General features: G+C 55.5%; 2 protein-coding genes across 2 annotated transcripts in view; both read left to right on the top strand.

Annotated features, from left to right (window-relative positions):
- The window catches only part of LOC133343611 (uncharacterized), a 28,063-nt gene extending 22,506 nt beyond the window's left edge, over window positions 1-5,557 (top strand). The window contains exons 2-5 of the mRNA XM_061553302.1: window positions 188-439; window positions 2,115-2,198; window positions 2,419-2,521; window positions 2,983-5,557. Coding sequence (XP_061409286.1) covers window positions 188-439; window positions 2,115-2,198; window positions 2,419-2,521; window positions 2,983-3,298 — 755 coding nt within the window. The 3' untranslated portion in view covers window positions 3,299-5,557. The remainder of the gene's footprint in view (window positions 1-187; window positions 440-2,114; window positions 2,199-2,418; window positions 2,522-2,982) is intronic.
- Window positions 5,558-9,291: 3,734 nt separating this feature from the next.
- Window positions 9,292-19,960, top strand: LOC133343651 (Golgi phosphoprotein 3-like). The gene is made up of 4 exons (XM_061553363.1): window positions 9,292-9,734; window positions 15,314-15,445; window positions 16,252-16,366; window positions 17,521-19,960. Exons 1-4 carry the CDS (start codon window positions 9,483-9,485, stop codon window positions 17,943-17,945), a joined length of 924 nt encoding a protein of 307 aa, XP_061409347.1. The 5' UTR covers window positions 9,292-9,482; the 3' UTR covers window positions 17,946-19,960.
- The last annotated feature ends 464 nt before the right edge of the window (window positions 19,961-20,424 follow it).

The raw sequence follows: 20,424 nt of genomic DNA, 5'->3' as shown, positions 1-20,424 counted from the left end.
GGAGGGATAGGGAAAGAGAAAGGAAGCCCTGCACTGGGTAGGAAAGCCTGCATCCCGCAGTGGATTGGAAAATGTCTGTGCGTGTCAGTGTCTCTGTGTGTCAGCACGTCTCCCTACGTTTCTAAATGCCCACGTATCTGTGTCTCTCTGCATGTTTCTCCGTGACTCTACGGGTCTCTGCGTTCAGTTCGCCACTCTGCGCGTCACCGCGTCTTACCGCGTGTCTCCGCGTGTCTTCCCTGTGCGGTGCCTGCCCCCGCTGCCCCTCCTACGCGGCCCCAGCTGGACGACGGGGTGGACGAGCCGCGCTTCCTGGTGAAGGACGCTCGGCCCGGCGCGCCGCTGCTCGTCGAGGTGGCGGCGCGCGACCGCTACGTGGGCGAGTGGAGCGAGTGGAGCGGGTGGGGCGAGTGGAGCGGTGCCGGGAGCCCCTGGGTCGGTCAGTTCTGTCCCGGTGGAGACGCTCATCTGCGCCGCCGCGCTTGTAAATTTGGCAGGCCACCCCGATTAATACTCGAGTCCGTGTGTTGACCGTGACGTTAATACTTGCCACTCTTCGCTTGCGGGGGCGTTAAAGATCCCGTGACGTCGTTCCCGAGAGCGTCACAAATCGGAATTTGTACAAAGTCGAAGAGTTTGTACAAAGTCCAAGAGTATCTCTGAATTGGTATCGCACGCCTCGGCATCAACTGCACAGCGATGACGGTTGTGCTGCACAGGTTTAGCTGCCACTGGGGCGCCCTTGGAATGCTTTAGACATAATGTCAGGCTCTGCGAATAGCTGGAACCTTTCGGCCACGCCGTAAAGACGTAAGAGATTAGATTAGAATATAAAGGTCTCCGGTGTAGCCTGCACAGGCTGTGGGGACAAGTTCTGTTTGCGAGCAGCACCTACGAAGGCCGATTCGACTTAGGCGAGGCCTATGGCTGGTTCAGATCATTATCAATAGCCATGGCCAGGAATCGAACTCGGGCCACTATTATGACAGCACTACCACAAAACACACCGATACAAAGATCACCCGTGTGGTCTACACAGCTGTTTGAGGCAAATGCTGTGCGCGAGCACCGATGAAGGCCAGGATGGCGCACGAGGGGGCGGTGTGGCAGGCACCACACCCGACCACCTTCGTCTCCCTAGATTCTCAAATGCACGATCCACTGCGTGTTTTAGTGAGAGTCAAGAGTTTATCTGAATCCATGAATCAAGTTTTTACCCATCCTATCAGCCACACTGCCTCCCTACTGCAATTCCATAATCGCAGAAGTATCGGTGCAATATAGGAGTTCCCTCGGTTAACAGGGACATCGGTTAACGGTTTTTCCGGTTCACGTTTTGCTTCCCATAGGACCCCATGGTTTCGACTAACGTAACATTTGTCTAGCGGTAACGTGTTTACGTTATGCACGCGGGCGCCAATTTACAATCCGAGCGCTCGTACGTGGGCTGAGGATGCCTCAGCCAATCAGCGACGCCCATTGTGCCCGTTCAGACCTCGACTGGCTTTGTTTACATTACGTTTTCTGTTTTGGCAGTGGAAACAGTTATGTTGTGCAGACTCCCATATTGGATTAACCGTTATTTCGGTGAGCAGTAGTTTTCGTGGAACGGATTAAAAACGTTAACCGAGGGACTACATACAGGCAAATTCTGGACTGGTTTCCAGGTTCAGTGTCTCATCAGCAAAGCCGGGCTCACATCGGAACCAGTGCTGGTGGACTGCCAGATGTTATCGGCAAGGGCCTTCTCTGTGAGCTGTGCGCCATCTGGTGGTGGTGCTACGGATTTTTATTTTTATCAAAGTTGCCGAGCACGTACGTGGCCAGCAACAGACAGCGTTGAGCGAGGTTATTACAACAACTTGTGGGGTGGAAGAGATGAAGGGAGGAAATTCCAACGTGAAGCAGTGAAGGGAAGAAACGGAGAGAGAAGTGATGTTACCTGCAGTGTGGTGAGTGGGTGAGTGAGTTTGTTGAGTGAAGGCTCAGGGTATATGGATGAATCGTTGTCTGTGGTTGAGTTCAGTTTTGTAAAGTTGCATGTGGTTGCATGTAGTTGTATGAGGTTGCATGTGGTTGTGTAAGGTTGTGTGTGGTTGCGTGTGGTGGCACAGAAACCACCACCTCAGAAAATGTGACGACGGCCGGGATATTAACCGCATCGCCCAGCGGAGAGTGGGGGGAGTGCTTAACAACAGGTAACATATTTGATCATCGTTACTATCATCATTGTGACTATCATCATCGTCACAATCAGCATCATCACTGTCATCGTCACCATCAGCATCTCCATCTCCATCATCATCACCATTATCGTCACCATCGTCATCATGGGTGTGGATGATGTGGTTGATGAGTTGTGGTTGGTGCGGTGTGGTTTGTAAAGTGTGGTTGGTATGGTGTGGCCTGGTGTGGCAGGTCCTCCAAAGTGTACTAAACTCCTCTGCTCCAACCTCTTCATCCTCGCCACGTTCCTTGGCTTCCTGACCCTCATCACGGCCTCCGTGTTCCTCTACACTTGGTGAGGACGAGGACCTCACCTCATCACTCACACTTCATTACAAAGACAAAGATCACCCGTATAGCCTTAACAGACTGTTGGGACAAGTGCTGTTAGCGAGCAACTATGAAGGCCAGAATGGCACACGAGGGGGTGGGTGGATAGAACCATGCCCGGCCGCCTATGTCTCCCCAGTGGCGATGTTTACACACCATACTAGGTACTCATTTGAGGCTGAGTCGATCTAGGGGAGGCCCAGGATCGACTCAGATGATCGCAAATGATGTCGGCCGTGAGCGGGAATCGAACTCGGGTCGCCCGGTTCGCAGCGCAGCACGCTAACCGCACTCACACCTCGTCACACACTCACACCTCATCATACACCTCATCACACAACTCCATACCTTCATGACAAAGCCATGACTACATGACACCCGTTCACGTGACATCTCCCCCCCCCCCACCCCTGCTCCTTCTGCCAGTCGCCGCCGCCTCAAGTTCCTCGCTCTGCGGTTGCTCCGGGAAGGGGGGCTCCGCTGTGGGAGGAGGGGTGGAGGACCCCCCCTGCTCGACCCCTCTGGAGGGCGTCACGTGCTCTGGGGGGGGCGGGAGTCTGGGCTACCACGCGCTCAAGTCGCCCTCGGGGCCCGTACACTGACACCCCCCCTCGCCCACCCCCACGTGGTAGCCCTTCATCAGGGCGGTGGTGGAGGTGTTTGGGGGGGGGGTGACACCTCTCCCCACGCCCCGCAAATAACACGGGTGACGTCACGGAGTTGCGACATCCGAGTTAATTAATGCAGCGTACCAATTGACCACGCGTGCCGGCCGTGTCCGACTTCAACGTGCCGCTGATGTTGATGTTTAACGCGAATATTATGACGTTAAACATGATAATATTACTGATGATGATAATCGTAAAGATGTTCATGGTGATGATGTAACATGGTGATTAGTTATGACGTCACGGAGCCTAGGATGAGATTCCAGATTCGTGTTCTGATGCTGCCGCCTTACCTGGTCTCTCACTCCTTACCTTTGCCTCACCTGTGTCTCACCTGTTTCTCCTCACCTGGTGCCTCACCCCCACGCATCTCACCTGGTTCCACACCTTAATTCTCACCTGTGGCTTCACCCGATGCCCCATCTCTCGCCTGTTCCATACTCCTCACCTAGTCCATCACCTGTTGCCTCACCTCCCATGTATGGCCTCACCTGGTCCCTCACCTCAACGCTCTCCTGTGCCTCACTTGATTCCTCACCTCTCTCACCTCTCTCGTATCTCGCCTATTCCCCATGTCTTACCAGGACAGACCAAAGCAAATGAGAGAAACTGAATGCTCAAGGGTAACAATGCTACATTCATGTACAAAATGAACGTGGAATGATGGCTGCTGTCTGTGGAGCGTGAGGCCTAGAATTATAACAACCCAGTGGAACCAAACACAGACAAGGGATGGCGCTGGGCATCTTGACGTCCTTAATAAGTTGCCTTCAAGTACCTTTGCCCACCGCTCTGTAGAATCATGGAAGGGTCTTATTCTTGTTCCCAATGGCTACCATTAGAGGGTCTCCTCCAGACTCGGGAAACCCCTGCTCCGAGGCGTTTGGTGTGCCCTGGGCGCATGCAAGATACAGGCTGCTAGGCGGAGGACGGGGTCGGACACTGGACTAGGCTAGGCTAGGTCATACGGGGCCTGCAGAGACGAGTCCAGGCAAAGGACGAGGCTTCACCTCACGGTAGCTACCCCCCCCCCCCCCCCCAGGGCAGGCAGCTCCAGGTGAAAACCCAGGTAGTTTTAGACAGGTCTCTGTGTAGGTATAGGTAGGTCTATAGAGAGTTCCAGGCAAGTCTCTGGGTAAAGCTCACGTTAAAAGACGTCCAGAAGAATGTCTTCTGGAATGGGGGTTCCTCTTGGTTGGGAGGAGCCGTCCTCTGTGCCCTCAGGAGATGTCGTCTAAAAGTCAGGGATTAGTCAGCCTACTGAAAAAAGATATTGCCCGCGTCAGCTACTGATGTGATGATGGTAGACATCAGATTTAGGGACTTAATATGTAAAGCTGTTTGATTCGCATGTGGGTTAAAAGACAACGTCGTATCTACGGCTTATGATATCAATAAAAATCTATAAAAGGAGCTTGCCAAAAAATGTCTTAAATGTGACTCAGGGTGGAAACCCGCTTGCCTGCTGCCTGTGAACAGCACACGGGAAAAGTGTACAACGACTCGCGCGTTTGTGCTCTATGAACAATAACAACCCCATCAGCAGTGCCTCAAGAACTGCATTGTAGGCATCTTGCTAGGTCTCCACCACAATAAATGTGAGCGAATGTGACTGACTGACAGCAACAGCAGCAGGTGACGCAGTGGACCGGTTTCATCATCACCAGGACTCATCAGCACGGTACAGTCACCAATCCTCACTGCTGCAAAGTCTCCCTCTGGCAACCGTGTCCTGTCCGTTTAGAGTGCCCACATCCACTCTGAGACCCATGAGCTTGATGACAGCCAACAACAATCACAACATCTGCATTGACGAGAAAGCCCCACCACACCGTCACGGCGCACGCTGCTGGGATGAGTATCCCAGCACAACACAGAGTCGTGTGCGCACGGGCGAGCGGTGGTGGCCATGCTGCACGTGGCCTGTGACCCAGCACTGTGGAGGCGACGTCGAGGGTTGGTGGATCACACACAGATGGTGGGAAACTCCCTCCCCGTGGGTGGGCGTCGAGGAGGTTCCATACCCTGGCTCGCCAGCAGACAGCGGGACAGCAAGTGGGACTAATCGCCATCTGTTTCAATCCCTACGGGGATAGAGCGTTGCCCCCTCGCCCAAGCCCTGGTTTTTCTCCGGGTGCTCCGGGCTCCTACCTCCCCCCACGTGAATGATAAACACAACTCGTCATTGGTTGGCTGAACACAACTTAAAATACAAACTCAATTCAGGATCCTCCTTAAAAGGAGTCCTTTGACTCAGGGTGGTCTTCCTGAATAAATAAATACATTGTTTATAAGACAAGAGGGCCACAATGCAGTTGTTCAGGAAGTACCGATGGTTGTTTTGCATCGAGTACAAGAGCCGAGTGCTTTGTGTACACGAGTTCGTGTGTGTGCTGCTGCTGCTGTTGTTTATACTCGTGGTTTATGCAATAAACACCAAACAAAACTCAACACGGTGCCTGCCGATAACACCGCATGTGTGTGGCCTTAAAAGGAAACATTGGTGACGTTTCGGGCAATGGCCCTTCTTCACGGCACATAAAATAGTGATACCAGACACAGTGGACAAGAAGAGCTGGAGACAGCCCTTGTTTGTTTACACAAAGGGGGGAAGGGGGGCTGATGAGAACCACTCGAAACGTGTTTCCCGATCAATAGTTTTGTAAATAGGCAGGCACAGTGCTCGCATGAGAGGGTCTCCTCCAGACTCGGGCAACCCGAGTCGGTCCCCACGGTGGCTAGGAGATGTTAACTACCTCGCCTGCTATGCAGGAGGTCGTGGGTTCGATCCCGACCCTGACGCCTGCTGTCTATTTTGAGTTTGCGTGTCTCTCATCATCATCAAGGTGGCTAGATGTTAACTACCTCGCCTGCTATGCAGGAGGTCGTGGGTTCGATCCCGACCCTGACGCCTGCTGTCTATTTTGAGTTTGCGTGTCTCTCATCATCATCAAGGTGGCTAGATGTTAACTACCTCGCCTGGTACGCAGGAGGTCGTGGGTTCGATCCCGACCCTGACGCCTGCTGTCTATTTTGAGTTTGCGTGTCTCTCATCATCATCAAGGTGGCTAGATGTTAACTACCTCGCCTGCTATGCAGGAGGTCGTGGGTTCGATCCCGACCCTGACGCCTGCTGTCTATTTTGAGTTTGCGTGTCTCTCATCATCATCAAGGCGGCTAGATGTTAACTCCCTCGCCTGCTATGCAGGAGGTCGTGGGTTCGATCTCGACCCTGACGCCTGCTGTTTATTGTGAGTTTGCGTGTCTCTCATCATCATCAAGGTGGCTAGATGTTAACTACCTCGCCTGGTACGCAGGAAGTCGTGGGTTCGATCCCGACCCTGACGCCTGCTGTATATTTTGAGTCTGCGTGTCTCTAATCATCATCACGGTGGCTAGGAGATGTTAACTACCTTGCCTGGTACGCAGGAGGTCGTGGGTTCGATCCCGACCCTGACGATGCCTGCTGCTGTATTTAGAGTCTGCGTGTCTCTCTCTCTCATCATCATCACGGTGACTAGGAGATGTTAGCTACCTTGCCTGCTAGGCAGGAGGTCGTGGGTTCGATCCCGACCCTGACGATGCCTGCTACTGTATTTAGAGTCTGCGTGTCTCTCTCTCTCATCATCATCACGGTGGCTAGGAGATGTTGACTACCTCGCCTGCTAGGCAGGAGGTCGTGGGTTCGATCCCGACCCTGACGATGCCTGCTGCTGTATTTAGAGTCTGCGTGTTTCTCTCTCTCTCTCTCCCCGTGGTCGCGTAGCGTAGATTTTCTTCAGGTGCTGCGGGGTTTTTTTCTTTCCACGTTTAGAATACACATGCTTTCAGAGTATTTGCCTGCTATACATTTCAACGGGATACGCCACTTCGTTGAGCTATCGTTTGTGGCCCGGTTGCTTCTGAGAAAGAGCTCAGTGGGGGCTTACTAGGTAAAACTAAAACTAGTTTAATAGTAAGAGACACACCTTTCAATAATAGCCAAGATTAACTGAATAAGCTCAAAGGATTACAAAGTAAATACTACCGTGTAAGTGAACCTGCTGTGCAGGAGAAGTCGACCTGTCTGGGGTGTGACGTGGAGAGCCCGCGGGGACAACGTCGCGGATGTTTCTGGGGTTGAGTTGAGTTCGTGTGACCAGCGGAGACCTCAAGAGACCAGCATTGGTCTCATTTGCAAGGGTGAGTGGGTGGGTGAGTGGGTGGGTGGGTGAGTGGGTGGGTGGGTGGGTGAGTGGGTGGGTGAGTGGGTGGGTGGGTGGTGAGTGGGTGGGTGAGTAGGTGGGTGAGTGGGTGGGTGGTGAGTGGGTGGGTGGGTGAGTGAGTGGGTGGTGAGTGGGTGGGTGAGTGGATGAGTGAGTGGGTGAGTGGGTGGGCGGGTGGGTGAGTGAGTGGGTGTAGTGAGTGGGTGGGGTGGGTGGGTGGGCGGGTGGGTGGGTGGGCGGGTGGGTGAGCGAGTGGGTGGTGAGTGGGTGGGTGGGTGAGTGGATGAGTGAGTGGGTGGTGAGTGGGTGAGTGGGTGGGTGAGTGGGTGGGTGAGTGGGTGGGTGGGTGAGTGAGTAGGTGGTGAGTGGGTGGGTGAGTGGATGAGTGAGATAGGTGGGTGAGTGGGTGGGTGAGTGGGTGGGGGAGTGGGTGGGTGGGTGGGTGAGTGGGTGGGGGAGTGGGTGGGTGGGTGGGTGAGTGGGTGGGTGGGTGGGTGAGTGAGTGGATGGGTGAGTGAGTGGCTGAGTGGGTGGGTGGGTGAGTGGTGAGTGGGTGGGTGGGTGAGTGGTGAGTGGGTGGGTGGTGAGTGGCTGGGTGGTGAGTGGGTGGGTGAGTGGATGGGTGAGTGAGTGAGTGAGTGGGTGAGTGGGTGAGTGGGTGGGTGGGTGAGTGGATAGGTGAGTGGGTGGGTGGGTGAGTGGATAGGTGAGTGAGTGGGTGGTGAGTGGGTGGGTGGTGAGTGGGTGGGTGGTGAGTGGGTGAGTGGGTGGGTGGTGAGTGGGTGAGTGGGTGGGTGGTGAGTGGGTGGGTGGTGAGTGGGTGGGTGAGTGAGTGGGTGGTGAGTGGGTGGGTGAGTGAGTGGATGGGTGAGTGAGTGGGTGAGTGGGTGGTGAGTGAGTGGGTGGTGAGTGGGTGGGTGAGTGGGTGGGTGGGTGGTTGGTTGGATGGGTGGGTGAGTGGGTGGGTGGGTGAGTGAGTGGGTGAGTGAGTGGGTGAGTGAGTGGTTGAGCGAGCCAGTGAGTGTTCTGAGTAGGTGAGTGAGTGGGTGGATCCGAGTTCGACTCCCGCTCACGGCCACCAACACTCAGCCTCAAAATGAGTACCTGGTGCGGTGTGTAAACATCGCCGCTAGGGACACAAAGGCGTCCGAGCGTGGTGTTGGCCACCCACCCCCTCGTGTGCCATTCCGGCTTTCATAGGTGCTCGCTAACAGCACTTGCCCTCACAGTCTGTTAAGGCTATACGGAGGAGGGGGGGGGGGTCTCTGTCTTTTGGGTGAGTGGCTGCACTCAGTCAGTGCGCAAATGCGAAGGGGCCATTGCCCGAAACGTCGCTTATCAAGACATATAGCCTGACCAGACTGTTGTGGCAAGTGCTGCTAGCGAGCACCTATAGAGGCCGGCACGGCACACGAGGGGGTGCGTGGCCAACACCACGCTCGGACGCCTTTGTATCCCCGGTGGCGATGTTTACACACCGCACCAGGTACTCATTTGAGGCTGAGTCAACCTCGGGGAGGCCCAGGAACGGTTCAGATAATCGTCACCGGTGTTGGCCGTGAGCGGGCAGACAGACACACACAGACAGACACACACACAGACAGACACCCACACAGACACACACAGAAACACACACACGCAGACACACACAGACAGACACCCACACAGACACACACACTTCCCCCTCCCCCCGCTGCCAGGCCGCAGAAGCAATGGGGAGATTGCCGATCGGGTCGATCCCCGATTCTCGGAGACGGCGGGGCGTGTGAGTGGGGGGGGGGGTGAGCAGGCGGGGGGCCCGGATCGACTCGCTCGGCAGAGCCGCTGCCCCGCCTGGACGACGCCGCCGCTGCTGCCACATCCCGCGTGACGTCACGGCCGCCATGTTGTTGTCGGGCCGCTGAGCCGCGGCTCCTCGAGTCTCCTCCGCCGCCCGCGCCGTCCACCTCGTCCTCGTCCACCTCGTCCTCGTCCACCTCGTCCACCCTCCATCGTATCGCCTCATTCTCTCCTCCCACCCTCTCTCCGTCCCGTCTCCCATCTCGTCGCGGCCATGACGACCACGCTCACGCAGCGCAGCTCGGGGCTCGTGCAGAGGCGCTCGGCGGCCGCGGCCTCCTCCTCGGCGGGCGGCGGCGGCGGCGAGTCGGGCGACGAGGGCCCCGACGAGCTGACGGGCGCCGGCGGCGAGCAGCTCGGCGGCGGCGGCGGCGGGGCGCGCGACGCCGACGACAAAGGCGACAGCAAAGAGACGCGCCTCACGCTCATGGAGGAGGTGCTGCTGCTGGGCCTCAAGGATCGCGAGGTGAGGGGATGTGGCGGGGGGGGCACCCATGGGGGGGGGGGGGCACCCATGTGGGGGAGAGGTGGGTGGGGGATGTCACTCAACTTGGACCACCACCGCCGCCGTTTTCGTTTCTTGTTCGGAGCCCCCCTTTCCTCCTCACCTATACCCCAGCAGCCTCGTCCCCTCACCAGTCATGTGTATTTCCAGCGCCCCCCACCACCTTCCACATACCCTGAACCCCCCTCAACTGGAGGCCCTCGAATGGGGCCTATCACCCCCTCTCGCTTATGAAGGAGAAGCTGCTGCAGCTGTTATTGATGTGGCCCAAGAACTATGATATCCGGGGAGACATGGGAAGAAAGGTGTGGGGGGGTATGAAGGGGGTAGGGGGCAGAACCAGTTACAATGGCACACAACGTGGGTCCCCTTGACCCCTTCACGTGGGTCCCCTTGACCCTCACGCCTCGTCCCCCCACGCTCACTCGTATCCACTTCCTGCTTCCCCATGGCTCCCTCGGTCCTCTCGCCAGAGTTGCGTCACCCGCCTCAGCTGGGTCACCTGGGTCACCCACCCGAGGTCACACGGCTCAGCCGGGTCACCTCACCTGGCTTCTGCCACAGCAACTCCTCACCTAGGACCCCTTTACCTGGAATCCCTCACCCGGATTCCCCTCACTCGATCTACGTCATCTGCACCCACTTTACATAAACCCTCTTTACCTGTGTGCCCATGGCCAGGTTGGCAATGAGCATGTACACTATACACACGGTGGGGGTGGGGGGCAGTGTACACTAGGTACTATGTATACGCGTCCTTGTACATACCTGTGTGTACACATGGGTGTGGACGCGGACATGTGTATACACTGGCTGTGTAGCAGCGGACTTGGTAGACCTGCTTACACACGCGTTGTGAACGTGTCCTGGAGTCATGTTAAATTACAATCACAACCCTTTAGGAAACTGGCCAGTGCTGGTTGATGGACTGTTTCATGTATCACACGCGCCACTGATGTTAACCGTGGCCGAGAATCGAACTAAGCTGAGTTTTTAGTGCCGTATGCTCACCATCTCCGCCCCCTACTCCCCCTCTTCGGGGATCAAATGTTGGCGGATCTGGGTGTATGCGAGTGTGTGTTTGACGTGTTCACTGCCGTGTCTTGTGAGTGTGTAACGCAATATTTACGTACTGTGTGTGTGCGCGGGCTGTAAAAAGGCCAAGAGCACTGGCGTGACCGCGATTAAAACTCACCAGTTTATAAGGGGAGGAGTTGTGAAGTGAGCGGGTGGGATTAATACAGAGTTTGGATTGATGTCATTTACATGGTTGTGCAGTAAGGAGGGCCAGAGATTGTGGAGAGAGTGGCTGAGATTCTTTTGGAGGATCCTGGAGTTTTAATAAAAAGGCCTGGTTAATATAGAGGCAGTGTGGAATTGTGATTTGATATAGGGCATGAGATTTTAATGTGAATAGCCAAAATTTGAAAGCGTATCAGTGTAAAAGTGGGCCTGATATTTCTAATGTCAGTTTCTGGGATTGTAATGTCATAGAGTGGAATAATTTTAAACAGACGCCCATGGATTCGCGAAGACAGCTGCTGGGATTATCACTAGACAACCAGGTGCTGAACGAGAGATCGGGATTGTAAAGTGAGTGAGATTGTTTCGACGGCGGCAGGGATTGTGAAACAGCTTGTGGTCGTAATGCAGAATCGCTGATTTTGAGGAGCAGCCCAGCAGCCCCAGGGGCGCCCCTTGCTTCTGTCGCCCAACAATGACAAGAATGAGCTGGAGGGAGGGGGGCGCCGGGTTTTAAATGAGTTGACTTTCCGCTCTTAAAGAAAAGCCATCTCGCTTTAGTAGCCTGAGCGGTCCAACCGGTTTGTGTGCGTTACCCAGTGTCTAGGCGTGAGCGGTGGAAACGTGCCGCCACTGCCGAGTCCTTCTTCCCTCCCCGTGGGGTGCCGGCAAGGCCCACCGGGAAGTGGCGGCACAATGTTGTGCCCTGAGAGCATGGAGGGCGTGAAGCTGGTGCCGTACGTGATACTCTCACGTGCGGTGCAAAGGTCGCTGCTGATTTTTGCCGCGGTGGTGATGCCGAGAGTCAAAACACGGCTCGCCTGCACATCGTCCACTAACCGCCTGGACATCATCCAGTTACCGAGTGGCAGCGCCGGTAATGGTACTGGTGGAGGGCACAATTTCCCCTACCCACCAGAGTAAATGGTATGTGCCAGTGTCCTGTTACCTGGGGGCAGGTGCACGCCACACCTTACCCCTCCCCTCTTTGCTACACAGCGACAGGACCTGTAACATGAGGTGGGCTAATCCAGTGTACCTGTGTGTGTGTGTGTAGTATCTACCTCTGTTTGTGTCTACTGTGTACCTGAGATTTATGTGCTGTGCCTGCTCAATTTAGTACGTGGCATGCGTTTCACAAATTCCTATTTCTGTATTTTTACAGTAATCGTGACATTGTTCAAACATGAAATAACTAACATCGCCTGCCTTGGCAGTGGTGAACACTCAGAGGTCAACTCACCATTGTTCATCGTTAAGACCGCCTAAGAAATGGGAGTGGAGCAGCGGCACGGCAGTTAGTGCACCGCATCAGGAACCCAGCGGCCTGAGTACGATTCACGGTTACGACCAACGTCAGCGATGGAGAGTGACTTGAAATCTGGACTGGTCCTCACCACCCCCCACCACCTTCCCCAATCCACACTAGCTTGGTAAAGTATGGTCAAGCAAAGCCCTTGACAACCCAATGCAAGAGAAGACCTTTGCTGCCTTGTTTATTATCCCAATCGCCAAACACCGGTCCAAAGTCCTGTAATTTGCAGCTGCAGAGAGCACTGGCGATCGCATGTAAGATAAGAACTGGCGAGTTTGTTGAATTGGAGAATATTATCGAGGTGCTGCCTGTGACCAAACCACCAGGAGTGCATCCCATCTCGTTTGATGCTGGGAGCAAGGATTGAGCCCTGATAGTGAGGCGATGCATGACCGCCGTGTGCAAAACAGGCTGCTGTGGAACTACGTGGTGGGCAGCAGAGAGCAGTGGCAAATTATGTTTTGTACTTTACTTTGCTCTTGATATCTATGCTCTTGATATCTATGCCCCTCATCTTTACCAACCAGCAGTGACTTGGGTGGTGAAAGATTTACTTCAGTGATGTGCTTTTGTTCTGCTTTTGTCCATCGTTTTGGTGACTCGGGTCACTCATGCAAATGAGATTCACCATTCTAACGTGGTTACACAAAATCAACCTGACACTCATCTCATCTCACTCATTATTATCTTGATCTCTTGACTTCTCACCTTGTTAAACAGAATACACTTGGACGTGGTCTCACATCCCCCATATCTGACATGGTATGGTTTAGGCCTTCATCCAGCAGTGGATCGACAAAGGACTGTCAATTACATTTACGTCAGATCTCTGCTCTGAGAGAAAGGTCATTTCCTGAAATGCCATCCTGCCGCACGCCTTCGTGCCGAAAGGCAGTGATTGCGATGAGCACGTTTGTTGTGACGTGTCCCTTTTGTTAAGTCTCTTGTCGCTTGCGTGACATCACGGGTCGTCGCCGTGGCGGTGAGCGTTTTCTTTGGTCACCGTGCGCGTGTTCCGTTGTACAGCCCTGCTTCAACGCCGTCGTTGAGGCGGTGGGTAGTGGGAGCCAGGCCCTGCCCACGGGGTTCGGCCAAGCGGTTTAGACCGAGGCCACGTGATGCGCAGCTGCACGTCCCTTGTGGCTCAGCTGTACATCCCATGCAGGGCAGCCGCACGTCCCGTGTGGAGCAGCCGCACGTCCCGTGTGGCACAGCCGCACGTCCCGTGTGGCGTCGGCACGACTGTGAGCGGAGCAACCCCCCTGCGAACAACTTTTTTGTCTTTATTTAAACATTGGGCAACGTGTCCCTTGGGTTTGACGTTGCAAGTCCGTTGCTTTTACTTGCGAGACGCCGCAGCACGCGACTGAGACATGAGACTCGATCAAGGTCCAAGTTTGAGTGCGATCGACGCTGGGAAGCCCCACTCCCCTCCCTCCCTTCTCGCCTGGATGGCCAGGCAGATGGAGTCCGGCAGGAGATCTAGGCATTAAAAGGTGCAACATTGGCCTATGAATAAAAATAATTGGGGAATTTTCGAGATGTCGTTTAGGTTATTAATAGGAAAATATGCGGAAAGTAACTAGGGGGAGTTTGTTCCATTTTTAAATAAAGATTCATCTTCAAAAATTACAATGTCTACGCTGAAATTTTTACTTTTTTAGCATTGTCTTGACGGTCACGTGACCCCATCCAGCCATTCACAACGCCTTCGGAAAAAAAAAATTCAAGCGACGTTTTGAACACATCTGCTTTATGTTGTTGAACCATGAGCAACTTGAGTCTCCCAGGGGTCTCCTTCGTGTTGCATGTGGCTGGACAAATATGAACCTCTTTTTGTGTACGGTTTAGATGGGCATGACATGGCTTCCTGAGTAGATGTGCACTGGATTGCTGCTTCAATGTCTCTGCTGCATTCTGAGAGGTCACAGCGGGTCACTACTGTGTGGTCTCACAAAGTGGCCCATAGACTCGCACAGAGACACATAGACTCGCATGGAGATCACAGCGGGTCTCTACTGCGTGGTCTCGCACAGAGACCCCCTTGCCTCTAGACATTGTACAGGAATTGTCGCTCATGTACACCATCTAGAGATTATTGTAACATTAACAAGCTATATAGACAAAGTGGAGATTCCCATCAGCTTGCATGGAGACTCCTAGACTTATATAAGCTCACAGACTCACATAGACATCCACAGCCTTGCGTGGCATTCACAATGATGGTCTGGTCAGTGTTTCTACAATTGCGTGCCAGCGTCGTAGGTGGCCATAAAATCAGGAACAATTACGTTTTTCCAGTGACGTTATTCCAATAAATTTTGGATTTGGATTACAGAGATCTTCATCTGTCACGCTGAGCATCAGCGCTACCCTCCCTGCCACAGGGACACCCTAACCATGAGGCTTGGCTCTACTTTTATCGGTAGCGTCGTGATCGTCATTTTCAAGCAAATTGCATCTTACAGTCGGCGAGGAACTAGAGACGAGCTGGAAGGCTGCCAGGCAGTGAGCCGGCACCAACAATAGCCAAGTTTTGCGGTCCTCTATATTAAGGTGTTTTCAGCCAATTGTATGTATGTATGTTGAACTTATTTTACACTGTACGTAGCCAACCGTGCTCATTGGAGGTGAGTTCATAAATGTGGGAGAAAAACAGACTACCCTGAGAAATTTCACATGTAAAAGGGGGCAACACTGTATCCCCATACAGAAGGCAGAGATGATATTTGCACTTTGATGTACTGCCTTCTGGCGAGCTAAGGTACAGCTCCTCCTCGACACCCACAGGAAAGGAGTTTTACTAAATGTATGCGGTGTTCGACCAACCCTCGCCGCTTCCAGAGTGCCGAATCCCAGTCCGCGTGCATAGCCACCAGTACCCTGCAATTAACAGTGGCAGTGGCGTCCTTGTTACCGCTATGAGAGTGGCGCCGCCTGACTGTGTGTGCGTCTGTCCGCGTGTGCGCACGGTGCTCGGCAGGGCTACACGTCGTTCTGGAACGACTGCATCTCGTCGGGGCTGCGTGGCTGCATGCTGGTGGAGCTGGCACTGCGGGGCCGCATCACGCTGGAGCCTTGCGGCATGCGACGCAAGAGCCTCCTGTCGCGCAAGGTTCTCCCCCTCCCACACTTGTCGCCGCTGCACTTTGTGCGGGTTGGGGTGTTGCTGCGCTGTGCGGGTTGGGGTGGTGCGGGTTGTGGTGTTGCTGCTCTCTGCGAGTGCTTACTTGTGTAGGGTGTTTGTTGGGTAAGAGTATTTATTGGTTGTAGTGTTAGTTGGGATTAAGTGTTCTTTTGTTGAGTGTGTTGGGCTCAGGTGGTGCTGTTGTCGGGTTGTAATGTATTCGTTTAGTGTGTTTTGTTGGGTTAGGGTGTTTTAGGAAGTTGGTTTGTTGGGCTGTTTCGTGTGTGTGTGGATATGGTGTTATTACATCATTGCGTCATGGTAGTTGTTGGGCTGTATTCGTAGTGCCTCAAACAAGCATCACAAGTTTCAGAGCGCAAAGAGAATCCTGAAGCACGGTTACACAGGGCACTTTCGCATGGAGGGTCACGCGGGGTGTCCAAGACAACCAGTCAAGGCGTAGACACACAACACTGCCGGAGATTGGGGTGTGGGGTTCCTGGGTAGGGTGTGTATGGGCAAAGTTGGATTGGTTATGGTTAGTTGGTTGATGGTATTAAATTACATTGTTCTGGTGTTGCACCGTGGTGTTTATTGGTTGACGGTATTGGTCAGGTTGTTGCGCGAGTAGTGTTGGGGTTGGTTGAAGGGACTGGATTAGTGGGTTAGGGGTTCTCTTCCTTCAGCTCCATTCAACTCCTCTTCTCTCCTCTCCCTTCATCTCCCCTCTTCTCCCTCCATCTATCTAACGCCGCTGTCTCCCCGCATATCTCCCCACGCATCCCCCCGGTCAGGTGATGTGCAAGTCGGACGCCCCAACTGGTGATGTGCTGCTGGACGAGGCCCTGAAGCACATCAAGGAGACAACGCCGCAGGAGACCGTGCAGACCTGGGTCGAGCTGCTGAGTGGTGCGTGCTCACTCGCACGCTCCCTCACACGCTGTCTTACTCACTCGCACGCTCACTCGCACGCTCATACGTACTCACACGCTGTCTTACTCACTCGCTCACACGCTCATTCACATGGTTACTTACTCACTCGCATGCTCACTCACTTGCTCACTCACTCGCATGCTCACTCACTTGCTCACTCACTCGCACGCTCACTCGCACGCTCACTCGCACGCTCATACGTACTTACACGCTGTCTTACTCACTCGCTCACACGCTCATTCACATGGTTACTTACTCATTCGCATGCTCACTCACTTGCTCGCTCACTCGCACGCTCACTCGCACGCTCACTCGCACACTCACTCGCACACTCACTCGCGCGCTTATACGTACTTACACGCTGACTTACTCACTCGCTCACACGCTCATTCACATGGTTACTTACTCACTCGCATGCTCACTCACTTGCTCACTCACTCACTCGCATATTCACTCGCATGTTCACTCGCACGTTCACTCGCACGTTCACTCGCTTGCTCACTCACACACTCGCACGTTCACGCTCACAAGTTCACTCTAGCATGTTCCATCTCGCATGTTCATTCACTCACACGCTCACTCACACTTATTCACTCCCACGGTCACTCGCTTACTCACTTGAATGTTCACTCTAACACGCTCCTTAAACCAAACCTAATCCCTCAATTCCAATGCCTCAGCCCTCACCTCTAACCCCTTTCCTTTAACTCATGACCTCTAACCTTGTAATCCTTCCGGCTCGACTTAACCCCTCGCCTCTAAATGCTCAAGTCTCCCTTCTCACATCTAACGCCTTGCCTTGAATTTTTAACCCCACACTTAAAACACCTCACCCTTCACCGCTGTACACCTCAGCCATCACTGCTCACCCCCCCCCCCCCACATCCACCTCTCACCTCTCTTCCCGCCTCTCTCCCTCGCTCACCATCGCCTTCCCCTACGGTGGAACCGTTGTCGAGCAGCCGCCCGTCCCGTTCCCACCACGCCTCGCGGCCCACGTTCACGTCGCCCTGCGCCCGTAGTAGCTCGCGGGCATAAGGCGGCGCCCCCTTAGCTCTCCCCCCGCACCATCTCCCCCCCACTCCGCTGCCCCCTCCCCGCGTTGAGCGGCGTGCGACTGTGCGGCGCAGGCGAGACGTGGAACCCGCTCAAGCTGCACTACCAGCTGCGGAACGTGCGCGAGCGCCTCGCCAAGAGCCTGGTGGAAAAGGGGGTCCTCACGACAGAGAAGCAGAACTTCCTGCTGTTCGACATGACCACCCACCCGCTCACCAACAACAACATCAAGCAGCGCCTCGTGCGCAAGGTGCAGGAGTCGGTGCTCGACCGGTGGAGCAACGACGCGGCGCGCCTCGAGCGCCGCACGCTGGCGCTCGTGCTGCTGGCGCACGCCAGCGACGTGCTGGAGAACGCGTTTGCGCCGCTGGCGGACGAGCAGTACGAGACGGCCACCAAGCGCGTGCGCTCTCTGCTCGAGCTCGAGCCCGAGGTCGAGAGCGCCAAGGCCGGTGCCAGCGAAGTGCTCTGGGCCGTCGTGGCCGCCTTCACCAAGTAGCGGCCGCGGCTGCGCGGCGACCAGGGGCCGGTCGCGCGGAGGCGGTCGCGGCGTCGGGAGGGCAGGGGCGGCGGGGATGAAGGTGACGCCACCCCCCCCCCCGCTCCCTTCCCCTCCGCGCCCCCACGCCGCGCGGACGTCGTTCCTACGAGGACTTGCGGCGAACGCCGTGCACTTGGGGCGCCGCCCCCCCCCACTCCCCCCGGCCGCGGGCGCCGCCGCCGTCTCCGTTGCCGCCGTCTCTGGGCGTCCCGAGATGGCGATGGCGTCGCACGCCATGGGGGAGGTGCCCCTGGGGCCCGGGGAGGGGCGGTGAAGTGTGGGTTGCCTCGCTCGTTCGCAGAGCCGAGCGCGTCCGTTGCGAGCGAGGGATTTTTTTGTTTTGTTTCATTCTTCCGAGGCGGTGGGGGTCACGGGGCCTCCGCCCCGCCACCAACTCGCCCCCCGGCCCCTCCGACGCGGCGGAGGTCGTGCCCGGCAGCAGGAGAAGCTTGAGGTTTTTATGCAAAATCGGAGCAGTGCCTCGTTGCCAGTGACTGAGATCGGGTGCCCGGTCACGACGGGGGGTGGGGAGGGGAGTGGAGGGGGGGGGCGCTGGGAGGGTTGCGTGGTGGCTGCCTCGGAGAGTTTCCACGCAGCAGAGGGAATCCTGTAAATTTCCAAATGGAGCTCCAGCGGTGTGGAGGCTCGAGGACGGGTGGACACAGCGACGGACGTCACCACCCCCCCACCCCCACTCTACACCGCCACCCCCGCCTGGTGCTCTGCGGACTCGGAAAAGACTGTGCACACAGCGGCCAGGCCATGAATAGCGCTTGCGTAGAAGAAGAACCATGCGCCTGCTGCAAGCGTGGGGGAGCGAGCGAACGAGCGTGCGAGTGTGGAGGAGCGAGCGAGTGACGAGGGAGTGCGACAGAATGGGCGCGTGGGCTGAAGCGCTGGTGGTCGTGGTGCTCGTGTCGTCTGGACCATGAGGAAAGCCGCGGTTTTATGCTGAGTGCCGTCTCATCAACCCCCCCCCACCACCTCTTGACTGTGCCCCCCCTTCTGCTGTCCAAAGGCGACCGGGCTCCCCTCAGTCTTAATATCCTCACTTAGTTCGGTCATTCGGAGGCCGTGGGTTTATCGGCGAGCGCCCTCACCATGCCCGAGTGACTCGCAACTCGACCGCACCCGTAAGAGGGAACTCGCCAGGGTTAAACTCGCTCCCTCGATGCTTATAAATCAATGCGATGTCACATCGTGTGGACCAACAAACGTCACTGATTATTCATCGATGTTTGCCCTATTTGTTGCTATTTGGAACGCCTCAGCCCCGATTAACCCGTTGCTAATTTTAGGCCACCCCTGGCGCAGCAGCGAGCAGTCGAGTCCTGCCCAGGTTGAGGGTCGCGGAGTGAAGCGGCTGGGGAGGAGGGGGACCCAGCGGCGGCAGCAGCAGCAGCCATCATCCACTCCGCGTAGGTGGGAGCTGGGATTCCCGTGCTGCTCGATTGGTTGATTGCTGTATTTGTAATTAGTGGCCATGAGCAACGATCCCGCTCCCCCCGGCTTCACGTTAACGGGCCGGACTTCTCGCTGCCCGCCCGGCTTCCGTCCCCCGCCAAGGGAACGTCAGCCGCAGGGTCCCCTTGCTGCTCCCCGTTGCGCTCCGCCCCTCCCTCCACTGGAAGAGGCTCGAGCAGGAGAGCGTGCGGATGTGTGCGCGTGTGTACAGGCTCGGTTAGTCTCCCCTCTGTCCGCGTTCCTGGGCGTCGGTTTGATTTTTAAGGTGCGGTCGTGATACTCGGGGTCATTTCGCGACGTCTCGTCGGCAGCCGCGGCGTGGGGTCACGGCCGGGGGGTTGGGGTCACCGTGGCCCTCCCGCGGTGGAGTGCCGTCAACTGATTTGGGTTTTGTTGGGAGTCCTGTGTTCTCTAATCCTTCCGAACTGCATCTCTTTCTCGTGTATCAGCCAATCTTACTACAATAATAATTATGATGATGATAATAATAATAAAGCTTTCCTCGGTAATTGGCGCACGCACACCACATGGGATTGATTCGCGGGACGTGACTGCCCGTGCTGGCTTCGTGTCCACAACCTGTCCTGCGTGTTCTATGCTGATGGGTGTTTGTGGGGGAGTGTGTTTGTGGGGGAGTGTGTGTGTGTGCGCGCACGCGTGTGTGTGTGTGCGCGTGTGTGTGTGTGCGCGCGTGTGTTTATTGCCGCTAGTGTGTTTGTGGGTGCGAGTGTGTTTGTGTATGTGGGTGTGTGGGTGTTTGTGTGTGAGGAGCGGTACTGTAGTGGTTAGCGCACTGTGATAGGATCCTGTCAACCTGAGTTGTATTCCTGTAAACGGCCAATACCAGTAGGTTGACTCAGCTTCACATGAGTCCCTGGTGAAAAATGTAAACATAGCCACTATGGAGACAAAGGCGGCCCGGCGTGGTGCTGGCCATCCAACCCGAAAGTGATGCCACCTCGTGTTGTACAGA

This window comes from Lethenteron reissneri, chromosome 18, assembly GCF_015708825.2.
Source record: "Lethenteron reissneri isolate LAM-NWPU_2019-01 chromosome 18, ASM1570882v1, whole genome shotgun sequence".
Classification (NCBI taxonomy): Eukaryota; Metazoa; Chordata; class Hyperoartia; order Petromyzontiformes; family Petromyzontidae; genus Lethenteron; species Lethenteron reissneri.
Note: the sequence above shows the minus strand (reverse complement) of the source record. Positions and strands in the feature narration are given on the sequence as shown.